The sequence below is a fragment of the Ailuropoda melanoleuca genome, chromosome 4 (genome assembly GCF_002007445.2).
Source record: "Ailuropoda melanoleuca isolate Jingjing chromosome 4, ASM200744v2, whole genome shotgun sequence".
Lineage (NCBI taxonomy): Eukaryota > Metazoa > Chordata > Mammalia > Carnivora > Ursidae > Ailuropoda > Ailuropoda melanoleuca.
This window is the reverse complement of record NC_048221.1, coordinates 69,934,654-69,948,939: the sequence shown is the minus strand read 5'-3', so window position 1 is coordinate 69,948,939 and position 14,286 is coordinate 69,934,654. Positions and strand designations below refer to the sequence as shown.

The 14,286-nt window shown below is 36.6% G+C and overlaps 1 protein-coding gene across 6 annotated transcripts in view; it reads left to right on the top strand.

Moving 5' to 3' along the window:
* The window catches only part of THADA (THADA armadillo repeat containing), a 224,949-nt gene that overhangs the window by 73,604 nt on the left and 137,059 nt on the right, over window positions 1-14,286 (top strand). For all 6 annotated transcript variants that reach the window (XM_034659058.1, XM_034659059.1, XM_034659057.1 and 3 more), the window contains exon 25: window positions 4,320-4,442. In XM_034659058.1, the coding sequence (XP_034514949.1) occupies window positions 4,320-4,442 (123 nt within the window). The remainder of the gene's footprint in view (window positions 1-4,319; window positions 4,443-14,286) is intronic.

The window sequence follows — 14,286 nt, the reverse complement described above, 5'->3', positions numbered from 1 at the left end:
TTTTTATGAGAACATCTAAAAGTAATAGTGTTTGATTTTAAAGAGTATTGGATCCCTTGTCCCTTTCTTCTCCCTCAGCTATAATCAATAATCTCAGTTTTTCCGCTCACATTTTTCATTCTTTTAGGACCTTTTTTTAAAAAACATAAATGGTATTATCCATACATCTTTTCAAAGTTTGGGTGTTTACAATAAACATCATTTTTCAAGGTGAGTGAGCTGTAAGTTCATTGTAATTTCTTTTTTTTTTTTTAAAGATTGATTGATTGATTGATTTTAGAGGGAGTGTGAGCAGGGGGAAGGGCATGGGGGTGGGAGGGGGAAGGGGAGAGAGAATCTGAAGTAGACTGTGTGCTGAACGCGAAGCCTGTTGCAGGCCTCAGTCCCACAACGGCAGATCCTGACCTGAGCCGATGGACCCAGGCGCCCCAAGTTCATTGTAATTTCTTTTTCTTTTTTTTTTTAAGATTGTATTTATTTATTCAACAGGCAGAGACAGCCAGAGAGAGAGGGAACACAAGCAGGGGGAGGGGGAGAGGAAGAAGCAGGTCCCAGCGGAGGAGCCTGATGCGGGGCTCGATCCCATAACACCTGGATCACGCCCTGAGCCGAAGTCCGACGCTTAATGACTGCGCTACCCAGGCGCCCCCCATTTAAAGACTTTTTGGCTGCCTTTAACTTGGTTATTTGTCTTTGTCTTGTAGGAGTTGGGTTTTTTGCTGTTTTAAAATGCTTTTTCTGGGACGCCTGGGTGGCTCAGTTGGTTAAGCATCTGTCTGCCTTTGGCTCAGGTCATGATTTCAGGGTCCTAGGATCAAGCCCTGCTTTGGGCTCCCTGCTGGGGAGGGGTCTGCTCTGCCATCTCCCTCTGCATCCCCACCGCCCGCTCCTGCTCTGTCTCTCAAATAAATAAATAAAAAATCTTTAAAAAATGATTTTCCTGATAACAATATTCCTTTGTGGTTATTTGTGTTACACATACCTTCTCCCAATCTGTGGCTTCTCCTTTCACTTTGCTTATGCTATTATTGCACGGAAGTTTTAAATTTTAATCAAGTGGAGGATGTCAGCTTTTTCTTTTATGGTTTGTGCATTTGGATCTTGTTTAAAATACCCCAAGGTCAGAACGATATTTTATATTTTCTTTTTGAAGTTTTAGAGTTTTACTTCTCACATTTCTGTCTTTACACCACCTGTAAATTGCTTTTCTTTGTGTGTAAAATAAGAAAAAGAATTTTATTATTTTCCATTTGTATAATTAATATACAAGCATTTTTGATATAGGATATCCTTTCCCCTTGATTTATAACACCCTTTTATCTTTCATGTACTGTTTTTATTGATATGCATATCTGTTTGTGTGCTCTGTTTTATTGGTCTGTTAGTCTATCCCTGAGCCAAAATCACTATTTTAATTACTATCTTTTTAATAAGTTTTGGTATCTGGTAGAGTAAATCTCTTTTTTCCCTTTGGAATTATCTTGGCTTTATTCGTTCCATTGCACGTCCATGTAAGTTATAGAATCAGCTTGTTAAGGTCAACAAAACCCCTTTCTGAATTTTGGTTGGAATTTATTTATTGATTTGTTTGGGAAAAATGACTTTGCGTTGAATGTAAGCACAACAATAACCTCCAACATTAATTGCATTTGTACACACCAGCAACATACAATATAATCTTTTAAATACCGTTTACAATCACTAGAAAAATTATAAAATATGTAGAATAAATCTCACAAAAGATCTGTAAGACTTCTATAGAAAATTATTTTTAAAAATAATGAAAGACATACAAGAAGATCTGAATAAATGGAGAAAAAAATCCATGTTCATGGACTGGAAGAATCAATATAAAAGTCGTGTCAGCAATTGCTATACTACAACTAATGACTTATATTTAAATTCTTTTGGATTTTCTTTATGGATGATCATATCCTCAGTGAATAATGCTAAATGTATTTGACCTTTCTAGTTCTTATTTATAGAACATTTTTCTAATTCTGTTGGCTGGAACCTGATGTATGGTTTGTATAGAAATGGAGATAGCAGGCAGCCTTGTGTTGTTTCTGATATTTGCTGTAGGTTTAAATCTATCTTATATCTCATTGAGGAAATCAAATTTTACCAAATGCTTTCGAGTGTCTTTTGAGTTAAATGTTTCTTTTTGTTTTATTTTATTTATTTTTTTAAAAGATTTTATTTACTTATTTGACAGAGAGAGAGACAGCCAGCAAGAGAGGGAACACAAGCAGGGGGAGTGGGAGAGGAAAGAAGCAGGCTTCCCAGTGGAGCAGGGAGCCTGATGTGGGGCTCGATCCCAGGACCCTGGGATCACGCCCTGAGCCGAAGGCAGATGCTTAATGACTGAGCCACCCAGGAGCCCCTAAATGTTTCTTTTTAGAATTTGTAAATATGAATATGTTGATTTTTCATATAATAGCATCTTTGCATACAGACCAAACCCACAACTTTGACATGTTGAATTTTTTTTTACACTTTGCTAGATTCACTTAAAAGTTTTTTAAAAACATTTTTGCATATTTTCACTGGATTCATAAATGCCATTGACCTGTGGTTTTCCTTTTTCATGCTATACCTGTCCTTATTTTTTATGTAAAATTTTTATTGAATTCTAACACTACAAAGACATGTATAAATCATGTATGCACCACAGTAAAGTTTCACAAGGTGAACACAGTTGTGTAGCAAGAGATAGAACATTTTAGCACCTGTTTTAGCATCAGTACCTTTTCCCCAAGGGTAACCACTAGCCTAATTTTAACCACCCTTTTTAGTTTTAACTGTTTTTTTAATTTAATTTAATTTAATTTTAAATAAATGAAACCATACATTATATACTCTTTTGGTATGATTTCTCTTGACCAATGTTACGTTATGGTATCCATCCAAATTGTGATTTATTCATTTTCATTCCCATGTAATATTATATAACTTCTTCATTCTTCTCTTGATGAACATTTGGGTAGTTTTTTAATTTGGGTTATTAAAAATAGTACTTTTACAAACATTCTCATACATGCCTAATGGTGAACATAGATGTACATTTCTTTTCAGTAGATACTTGGAAGTGGTTATTGGGTATGTTGTATATTAAGCTTTAGTAGACATTACCATTCTCCCAAAGTAGTTGTCCTTACCTTATATTTATAGCCAGGCTGTACTAGACTGATAAAATAAATTTGGGAGTTTTCTACTCTAAAGAGTTTATGTAAATTGGGATTATCTATTCTTTGAATATTTGGTAGAATTCATACATAAAACCATGTGGGTCTGTTTTTTTGGTAATTGTTGTAGTTACTAGGTTGGGTTTGTTTTTTTGTTTTTGATCGCTGGGTAGGATTTTTATCTATTGATTTCCTTTATGTAATGCTAACATCTATCTAGCTTTTAAATTTCTCCTTGAATTTTTTTGGATAAATTCTATTTCCTGGGAAATTGTCCATTTTGACTTAATTTTTCAAATTGATTAGGATAGTATTCATAGTAGTATTTTTGCTTTATTCTTTGATGTATCTGTAGTCATGTCATCTTTGATATTCTCACGGTACTGCTTATTTTCTTATCTCTCTTCTTGGTTAGTCAGAGGTTTGTTTCTATTTCAAAGTATCAACTTTGGGTTTGTTAATGGTCTTGTTTCTGTCATGGCTCTTTTCAAATTTTCTGCTCTTTTAAATTTTCTTTTTCTGTTTTGAATTTATTGTTCTTTCTCTATCATCTTAATTGGACATTTAGCATATTCATTTTTAGTCTTTTTTTTTATAGAAGCATGTAACGCATGCATTTCTTTTAAGTTCTACGCACAGTGTATCTCACAAATGTTGATGGGTAGCATCTTGGTTGTTATTCAGCTCTAAATATTAAAAAAACCTTTTCTTTGACCAGTGTTTTTAAAAAGTCTCAGTTTTAAACATATTTAAATCAGTTTCTAACTTAATTCTGCTGTAATCAGAGCATAATCTGTAAGATTTTAATTATTTGGTATTTGTTGAGATTTTATCTGTGGCTAGGTTTGGAGTCATTTTTAAAAATAAATGTTTCATGCGTACTTGAAAAGAACATGTTGTCTCTACTTGGTAGGTGCAGGATTCTGTATCTGTCCATTGGATCAAGCTTTTTTTATTGCATTGTTCAAATCTTACTTTAAAAAAATTGATTTATCAGATAATAGTAGTTGTATTAAAATCTGCTTTTTCAAAGAAATACATTTCTTGTAATTTTGAGGTTACCTATTAGATCTGTACAGATTTAGAATTAACATGATCTTCAACCCACCACTGATTTTCAGATTTTTATTCTAGGTTCATGCTTTAAATATCCTTAGAGCCTTGTTCAGAGATACACGTCTGGGAGAAAATATTATTCCATATGTTGCTGATGGAGCTAAAGCTGCGATTCTAGGCTTTACATCACCAGTCTGGGCAGTAAGTGCTTTTGCCATTTATTTTCATTGACTTAATTATACTTCCGAGTAGGTTTTAATAAACTACTTTTTATCTTTTTTGTTGGCTTTTGGCTATAACTCTTTGTTTTCTTATTTCAGTGATTGCTTTAGCAATCATATATATAATCATATATATATCATATATATATCATATATCTCTGGCATCACAGTCAGCCCTCAAGTGGTATTATATCGCTTCAGTTGAACTATAAGACTTTATAAGAACCTAACAATATCTACTTCCATCTCTCTCCTCCCAGTCTTTGTGCTTTTTTTTTTTTAAGGTTTTTTTTTTTATCTGAGAGACAGAGAGAGAGATCACAGGCAGGGGGAGGGGTAGAGGGAGAAGCAGATTCCCTGATGAGCCGGGAGCCCGATGCGAACCTCGATCCCAGGACTCTGGGATCATGACCTGAGCCGAAGGCAGACGCTTAACGACTGAGCCACCCAGGCATCCCAATCTTTGTGCTTTTATTACACATTTTACCTTTTTTTTTTTTTTTTAAAGATTTTATTTATTTATTTGACAGAGATAGAGACAGTCAGCGAGAGAGGGAACACAAGCAGGGGGAATGGGATAGGAAGAAGCAGGCTTATAGCGGAGGAGCCTGATGTGGGGCTCGATCCCATAACGCCGGGATCACGCCCTGAGCCGAAGGCAGACGCCTAACCGCTGTGCCACCCAGGCGCCCCTACACATTTTACTTTTATGTGTGTAATACATCCGTAGTACGTTGTTATTATTTTTGTTTAAACTGTCATTTATTTCTTTTTTAAATTTATCATTTTAACCATTTGAAAATGTATAGTTCAAGGGCATGAAGTACATTTGCAGTGTTGTGCAGTCATCCCTGCTGTTTTCAGAGCTTTTTCATCATCCTAAGCAGGAGCTCTGTATCTGTTGAACAGTCAGTCCTCTTCTCTCTCTTCCTCCTGCCCCTGGTAACCTCTGTTCTACTTTCCAGACTCTATGAATTTGCCTATTGTAGGTACCGCATAAGTGAAATCATAGAACGTTAGGCCTTTTGTATCTGGATTATTTCACTTAGTATAGTGTTTTCAAGATAGTGTGTGTCATAATTTCATTCCTTTTTAAGGCTGAATGATACTCCATTGTGCATATATTTGACATTCTGTTTACCCATTCATCTGTTGATCGGCATTTGGTGGTTTCTTTTTGGCTACTGTGAATAATGCTGCAACGAACATTATTATACAATTACTGGGTTTCTGATTTCAATTCTTTTGTGTATATCATATGGTAATTCTGTGTTTAACTTTTTGAGAAACGGCCAAACTGTATTCTACAGGGCCAGTGCCATTTTATACTTCCATCAGCAATGCACAAGAGTTCCATTTTCCTGTCATCCTTGCCAACACTTGTTATTTTCTCTTTTTTTTTTTTTTTTTGTGACAGTAGCCGTCCTAATGGGTATGAAGTAGTATCTCGTTCTGGTTTTGATTTGCATTTCCCTGCTGGTCAATGATGTTGAGCTAGGAGCAGAACAACTCTTAGTATCTTAATATGTATTTCTTTTGGATCCTGTGGGCTCTGGGTATCAGAGTGTCGAGTAAGTGCTGTAAATACACTCTATCAAAAGGTAAAAACAAAACAAAACAAAAACAAAAGAGAGGGACGCCTGGGTGGCACAGTCAGTTAAGCGTCTGCCTTTGGCTCAGTTCATGATCCCAGGGTCCTGGGATCCAGCCCCGCATCGGGCTCCCTGCTCATCAGGGAGTCTGCTTCTCCCTCTGCCTCTCCCCACCCTGTCTTGTGCTCTCTCTCACTCACTCTCTCTCTCTCTCTCAAATACATAAATAAAATCTTAAAAAAAAAAAAGTAAAAAAACCCAAAGTATTAAAATGGAGGAGGTTAAATATTGAGTCCCTTTTTTTTTTTTTTTTTGGCAATATGATCACTGTCCAGAAACTTTTGGACTCAGAACTTTAAAGATAGTGGACAATACCCAGGATAGTAGTTGTTGGATTTAAGAAGGTCAACTTTCATGATTCTTGGGAGAAGCACCATGGTTTTATTGTTTTCCTTCCAGAATAAAGGAGACTAACCTGTGGCTTGTGAGTGCTTAACATGTGGCTTTAAAAAAAAAAAGACTGGCAAAGGGAGAGGAGGAAAGAAGCTAGACCTTAATACATTACCTGCAGAATGGAGAACCATTTGAGAACTCTGTGATAAGCCTCTAATTGAGGGTCGGTATATGGTAGTATAGCTAAAGACACAGACTCCCAATGCAAAGAGGAATCCTCAAGGTTGCCAACTTCTGCTGGGAAAACTGCATCTTCCTGTAAGAAAGACAGATGTCTAAAATCCCGTCTAGAGCATTGCCTAACTACTCCCAAGGACACAGTGTTTACCTTCTGCATTTACAGGAAACAGAGCAATACCTGTGTACCTTCAGTAAGAGTCATAGAGGTAGGAATGTGGCTTGACCATCCAGAAAACTAGAGATCATAAAACCGATTGCCAGAAATATCAATATTGTTTCCTTTCAATCATAAATTGAAGATGAACAAAGAAATGCTTTCAGAGAATGAAACCTGGTGACTTTTCCAACATTGTAGCAAAACTGAAAGTATCAAAAATGAGTAGCTCATTTCTTTTAAAAATCTTTTTTGAGACCTTTTAAAACAATAACACATGTACTGTAGAAATTTTGAAAATAAAGAAAAGCATAATAAGAAAAGTGAAAGTCACCTGTTTAACTACCATGTAGATATAATTGTTATTAGCATTCTGATGTATTTTCTGCCTTTTTTTTAATGTGGGCTTTATATGTTTGTAGTACTCAGATACACACATGTATCCACAAAAGACTGTATAAATATGTATAAGCACTCATGTGTGGTTTTATTTTCGGGAATCTTCCATATTAACACTGGTTATGAAGAAATCTTTTTGGTTCTTTTAGTTTGCTGTACTAGAAGAAATAAACATCATAGCTCTAATGATCAATCCTGTGACTTTAATGTATTGATTGATATTTTTTTCTTTATAAAAACTTAATCTAAGATATGCCAAAATTACAAATCAACATAATCAATGTATATGAAGAGAGCTTCATTTTAAAACAATTAAAATTTACAACCATTTAAAGCAGCTTATCACAGGATTCTCTGTTGAAGTCATTTAAAGAGTGATTTTTCCTGAACACATGTGAAATGCGGTTTAATTTACAGAAACTCTAATTTATGTACATCTTCTCAGGAATGTATCTTGTGCCTAAAGGTCACTACATCTGTACTTCTGACTTAACTGTTTTTCCATGTTGGAGAGGGAAAAAAAAAAAAACCACAAGTAAAATTAACTTAATTTTAATTTTACAGTAAAGGAACATTTTCCAGCAAGCATCCATGTATAATTTTATTTGTTTTTACACATTCCTCAGTCTTTTGTATTGAGACCATACAAGTTTTTCGGTCTTTGCCACCTGTTGGGCTTTTTTAAAATATAGGGGTAAGGTATTATTGTAAACATATTAGGCATTAGGAACACCTACTGTGTTGCAGATGATATATTAAACACTAGAAATACATGGATAAATGAGACATAATAATAATAATGGCTGTCTTGTTGAAGATTTTCTGTGTGCCTGGCATCATTTATTTTGATAATCTCAATTAATGCCCAGAACAGCCTTGCAAAGTAGATTCTATTATTATAATCTCCATTTACAGATAAGGAAGACAAGGCTCAGAGAGGCAAAATCAATTTGTCTAAGGGCACACTATAATCTGTCTGACTCCAGAATCTGTGCTAGTATAGAGGAGAGTTTTTGGTGTTATAGGAATACAGAGAAGGTACCCTACGTACCTTGTAGGGTTTTGGCCCTTTTCCTTAGGAAACAGAGCTGGAAGTATAATCTGGGTGCTAAGGTTTTATTGAATGGTACAAACCCACACCACCAAGAATGAAGGAAAAAAGAGAAGGTGAGACAAGGAAAGAGGAAAGGCATTACTGAGCAGGCCTTGACCTTGCAGGAAAACTGAGCTAGTTGTCTGGTCATGTGATAGATTTTCTAGCCAGGCCATATGAAACTACCACCTCTTGGAACAGTCCCATCTCCTGTGTCTTATTGTCAAAGGTTAACAGTTGGGGCATTAACACAACTTGGGCAGGGGTTGAAACAACCCTTGGGCAGCTGCGAGAAAAGGTAGTTCCCATGCCCTGTGATATAGCTTCTCATCTGAGTCTGAAAATGGCTGGATGAGCCACAGGCTCCATGGTACAGTCAGGACAGACCCAGGGTTTAAAACTGTGGCTCCCACTGCTATTGAAAAATCCTTCACGAGAGTTTCTCAGTAGGGGAGTGATGACATCTGATCGATGTAGTTACAAATGGAGATGCAACTGTAAGGTGGCAAGACTTACAGGGAAGGAGGAAGACCAATCAGGAAGCTGTTATAGCAGTTCTGCCAAGAGATGATGATGGCTCAGAGTGGGAAAATATTGGTAAAAATGGTGACACGTGATGATCTTTGACATGTATTTTAGAGATGATGAAGCAGGTTAAATTAAAGACCCTGGGTGGCTCAGTGGGTTAAATGTCTGCCTTGGACTTAGGTCATGACCCCGGAGTCCTAGAATCAAGCCCCACATTGGGCTCCCTGCTCAGCGTGGAGTCTGCTTCTCCCTGTCCCTCTGCCCCTGCCCCCTACTCGTGCTCTCTCTCTCTCTAATAAATAAATAAAATCTTTTAAAAAATTTAGGTAAGAGTAATTTACAGGTACATATATGAGAACCAAGACATTTCTGGGCAGTCCCTTTTTTCTTTGTTCAGTGACTGGAAAAACTGATCTTCTTTCCCTGCATCCTCATTGCAGGGAAGCTAACTCATCTTCCCAGCTTGCCCAGAAACTCCACTGAGTATGCCATTTTAATATCCTACTCAGACCCACACTGGGCTAATATTTCTATCTCGTATATCCTTGTTGCTTGTCCCTCAGGCCAGCTCTGGTCTACAATATGCAGTGGCTTTCAGAGGAGGAAAAGGAGCCTTTCAGATATTCCCAGTAGTGCTGCCACATATGTACTTTGTGCTGTGTTGGCCCCAGCATGTCCAGGGTCTCTGGTAGTTGTGAGTTTGCCACAAGGGTGCCAGGCTGAAGGCTGTGTGGTGCTTAAACCTAGCCATGCTCTACTTATTACACTATGCCTTGGCATGGAGCTTTACTCACAGGAAAGTACTTTTGAAAAAACCAGTGCATAGCTGATGTATGGGCTGGTGCAAGCTCTGTCTCTCAGTCTCACTATTTTGGAAGGAGGTCACCATGAACGCCACAACTTGGCTGGCCCTCCCCTAAGTCATAGGCCCAGAAATCCCAGTACAGCTTTGCTGGATTACGGATGAGGAATTTATGACCTAAAGTTTTAAGTGTCTTTTTCAAGGTCACATGGTTAAGAAGTGATTAAAGACAAATTAGAATCCAAATCTCATTTAATTGTTTCAGAAAGTATTTCTTTCTACTGTAAACTGGCACCATGTACACTAGACAAAATATTTTCCATTACACGCAGATCCCGTTCTCAGGGATGTGACCATCTATTAAGGGTAAAAGTGTATGGTGTATAAATGGCTATACCACATAATGATTGCACATGAGAAGCTCTGTGTTTATATTTTAAAACTACTTGTCAAGGGAGCATTTATGTTATATAAGAAAAGCCATACATACATAAGAAAAATGTATTATCTACACATATACATATACACATGCATACACACTTCTACACACACACACACACGTACACGCACACACTGCTTTGTGAAACCTAATTTTGTTTTTCTTTACCAAGTCTTTCTCTGTTTTATGCAAGTCTATATGCTTAGCTTTTTCATGCTAGAAAGGAAAGAAAAAGCATATGTACTTAGTGAATAGAAGGGAAGAATTGATAGCAGTTGTAGCTGAATATCAAGTCCTTATCAACCGTATGTTGGGGGCTTGATGGAGAAGGAGGTAAGAAAACGGGAAGGTTTTCTGGTATTTTCCTTATAAGGATTAATTACAGCTGAAGTTATTTGGCAGCCATTCTATTCTGTCCGTTTTTAACTTTACTAGTACTTTTTTCTATTGTTATTCTCCTTTTTACTTGTATTCTCCTTGATCCATCCTTCCCAAACAGGACATGTTTTCATTGTCATTACTATCATGAGTTTTTCAAAATATATTAGTGCTGATAATGACCTTTTTCATTACCCACATTGATATGATATCAGTGATTCATATTAGCATCTACTATCAGTGATTTAGGAGTTGGTAATGCAGTTTGTCAGTTAGTCTTAACCTCTCTCTCAATTGTACTTCTATGTAATTTCCTTCCTTAATTAGCTTTATAGTCGATAGGGACAGGTAATATGGATGAAATATTAGAAAATAAAAAGGAGTACCTTAACCAGATGACCTGGAGCCATTTATACTATTGCAGTGAAACATAGGGACACTCTCCTATCTTAAGTAACAAGTAGTGTGTTCCATGCTAGTTATTTTCCCTATATTTACATTAATGTTTTTAATGTTATGCTATATAACCTTTACACATTTCAAATATCTAGTATGTTTCAACATTTGAAAATCAATATAATACAACATACGGATAGACTAAAGGACAAAACCACATGATCATCTAAGCAGTTGCAGAAATCCAAATACCATTTCATGTTATAAATGCTCAATAAACTAGGAATGGAAGGGGACTTTCTTAACCTGACAAAGGGTATCAGTGGAAAATCTGGAGCTAATAACATACTCAATGGTGAAAGACTGACAGCTTTCCTCCTAAGATTAGGAGTGTAGGACAAAGGATATCAACTCTTGCCATATCTATTCAACATTGTACTAGAAGTACAGGTAGGGCAATTAGGTAAGAATAAGAAATAAAAATCAACCAAATTGGAAAGGAAGATGCAAAACTTATCTATTTTTCAATGACAGTCTCCTATATAGAAAATCTTGAGGAACACACATACACACACACTCACACACATACAAAACCATTAAATAATTAATCATTAACAAGTTCATCAAGATTGTAGGATACAAGATTAAATATAAAAATCAATTTTTATACACTAGCAAAGAACAATCACAAATGAAATTAAGAAAACAATTCCAGTTATAATAGCATCAAAAGGAATAAAATACCTAGGAATACATTTAACAAAAGAAATGTAAGACTTGTATGCTGAAAATTACAGAATATTTTTGAAAGAAATTGAAGAAGGCCTAAATAAGTGGAAAGATACTTCATGTTCATGGACTGGAAGACTTCATTAATACTGTTAAGATGGCAGTACTCCCCAAATTGTTGTACAGATTCAATATAATCTCTATTAAAATCCCATCTGAATTTTTTGCAGAAACTGACAAAGTGATTGTAAAATTGAGATGAAAACGCAAGGGACTCAGAAACAATCCTGAAAAAAGAAGGCGACTCATGCTCAAATTTCAAAACTTATGACAAAGGCAGTAGTAATCAAGATAGCATGGTACTGGCATTTGGTAGACATTTATAACTCAATGGAATAGAACTGAGCATCCAGAAACGAAACCTACCATTTAGTAAAAAAGACAATTCAGTGGGGAAAGAATAGTCTGTTCAGCAAATGGTCCTGGGACAACTGGATATACTACATGCAGAAGAATCAGTTTGCTTCCTGTCTTACACCATACTGAAAAATTAACTCAAAATGGATCAGGCTCCTAAATGTAAAAGCTAAAACGGTGAAACTTTTAGAAGAAGATATTAACTGTCAATCTTTGTGACTTTGGATTAGGTAACAGTTTCTTAGATATGACACCTAAAGCATAAGCAGCAAAAGAAAAATGATAAACTAGACTTGATCAAAATTTAAAATGTCTGTGTTTCAAAGGATACCATCAAGAAAATGAAAATTCTACTGATAGAATGGGAGAAAATATGTGCAAATCATGTATCTGATATTTGGTTAGTATATAGAATATATAAAGAACTCTTTTTTGTGGGGGGGGGGGCTTGAACTCAGGACTCTGAGATCAGAACCTGAGCTGATGAGATCAAGTGTCAGATGCCCAACCAACTAAGCCACCCAGGTGCCCCTGAATATATAAAGAATTCTTAAAACTCAGTGAGAAAAATTATGGCAACCTTGTTAAAAAATGGGCAAAGAACTTGATATTATTTCTCCAGAAAAGATACGTGAATGTACAATAAGCATATGAAAAAAATGCTTAACCTCATTAATCAGTAGGGAAATGCAAATCAAAACCACAATGAGATACCATTCCATATCCATTTAGAATATAGAATAGTTATAATCAAGAAGGTGGACAACAACAATTATTGGGGAGCATTTGGAGAATTGGTGAAATCGGAACCCTCATACATTGCTGGTGCAAATGTAAAATGGTACCACCACGTTGGTAGGTCCTCAAAAGTTTAATGTACAGTTACTGTTACCAGTGAGAGAGTCTGCATCGTGTGAATGGAGGTCTTGGTTCTTGGATTCTCCGTGAAAGATTTACGTGAGGATCCACACTCGAATCAAGACAGCCAGAAGGAAAGCAGCAGGCACAAAGCAGTTTATCAAGGGCATTATACTCTCAAGGTGGGAGAGTGGGCAGGCCCAGAGATGGCAACTGTACCGGGATTAGGGGTGTATTTCTTTTTATGTTTGCATAGGTTGTAGGTCATAGCGAGGGCAGTCTCCTACTGAGGTTGTTTCCAATCATCTAAGGGACTCCTACTGGTTGGAAGGGGGAGTTTTTGACCCTGCGAGGTTCTTGCTGAAACTGTCTTGGGAATAAGTCTTCTGCCATGGGGATAAGTCAGGGGTGGGTTGAAGAAACCACAATGTGAATATATTATAATGAAGCTATAGGTTACCCTGGGGGCGGAGATTGAAGAGGCGAGCGCATGTTCTGCACCTGTGGCTCTTGGTCTGTCAGCCCTAGGGTGTTGGAAGCCGTGAGGCCACAATGTTAAAAGCCACAAAGTCAGGATGTTGTGCCCCAGACTTCTAATGTGTCACCTATTTATCACCACATTTGCCTCCAGCTCATGTCTGACTGCTTATTCTCTCATTACCATATAGCCCAGCAGTACCATTTTTACCTATCTACCCAAAAGAACTGAAACCACGTTCATACAAAAGCTTGTACGTTTGAGTGTTCATAGCATTATTATGAATACTACTCTCCAAATGGAAATAACCCAGATGTCCATCCAATGATGAGTAGATTTTAAAAATGTGGTATATTCATGGAATGGTATATTATTTGGCCATGCAAAGGAATGTCATACTGATACCTGCTACAACAGGTGATCCTTGAGAACAGCTAAGTGAAAGAAGCCAGACAAAAAAGGCTGCATATTGCATGATCCCACGAATATGAAATGTCCAGAGTAGGCAAGTCCATAGAGACAGAAAGTAGATTAATGCTTGTCTGGTGGGGGAGGATGCGTAATGACTAGTAATGTGTATAGGGTTTCATTTTGGAGTGATGAAAATACTGTGGCATTAGGTAGTGGTGGTAGTTTCCTACTTTGTGAATATACTAAAAACCACTGAATAGTACCCTTTAATATGGTGAATTTTATGGTATGTGAATTTTATCTCAAGAAAAGGAAAATTAATTTTCTTTAATGTCTTAAAAGATTATTTGGTGGCCTTTGGGCAGTTGCTATGGCATTAACGCATTATTCTGCAAACTGGTAAATTTATGGAAATGATTCCATAGTAATCCAGTAACAGGGTAACCAAAGAGCAGATGAGGGAAAACTTTACTTTCAGCAAATTGTAACTAATTAATGGTAGAATATCACCATGTTG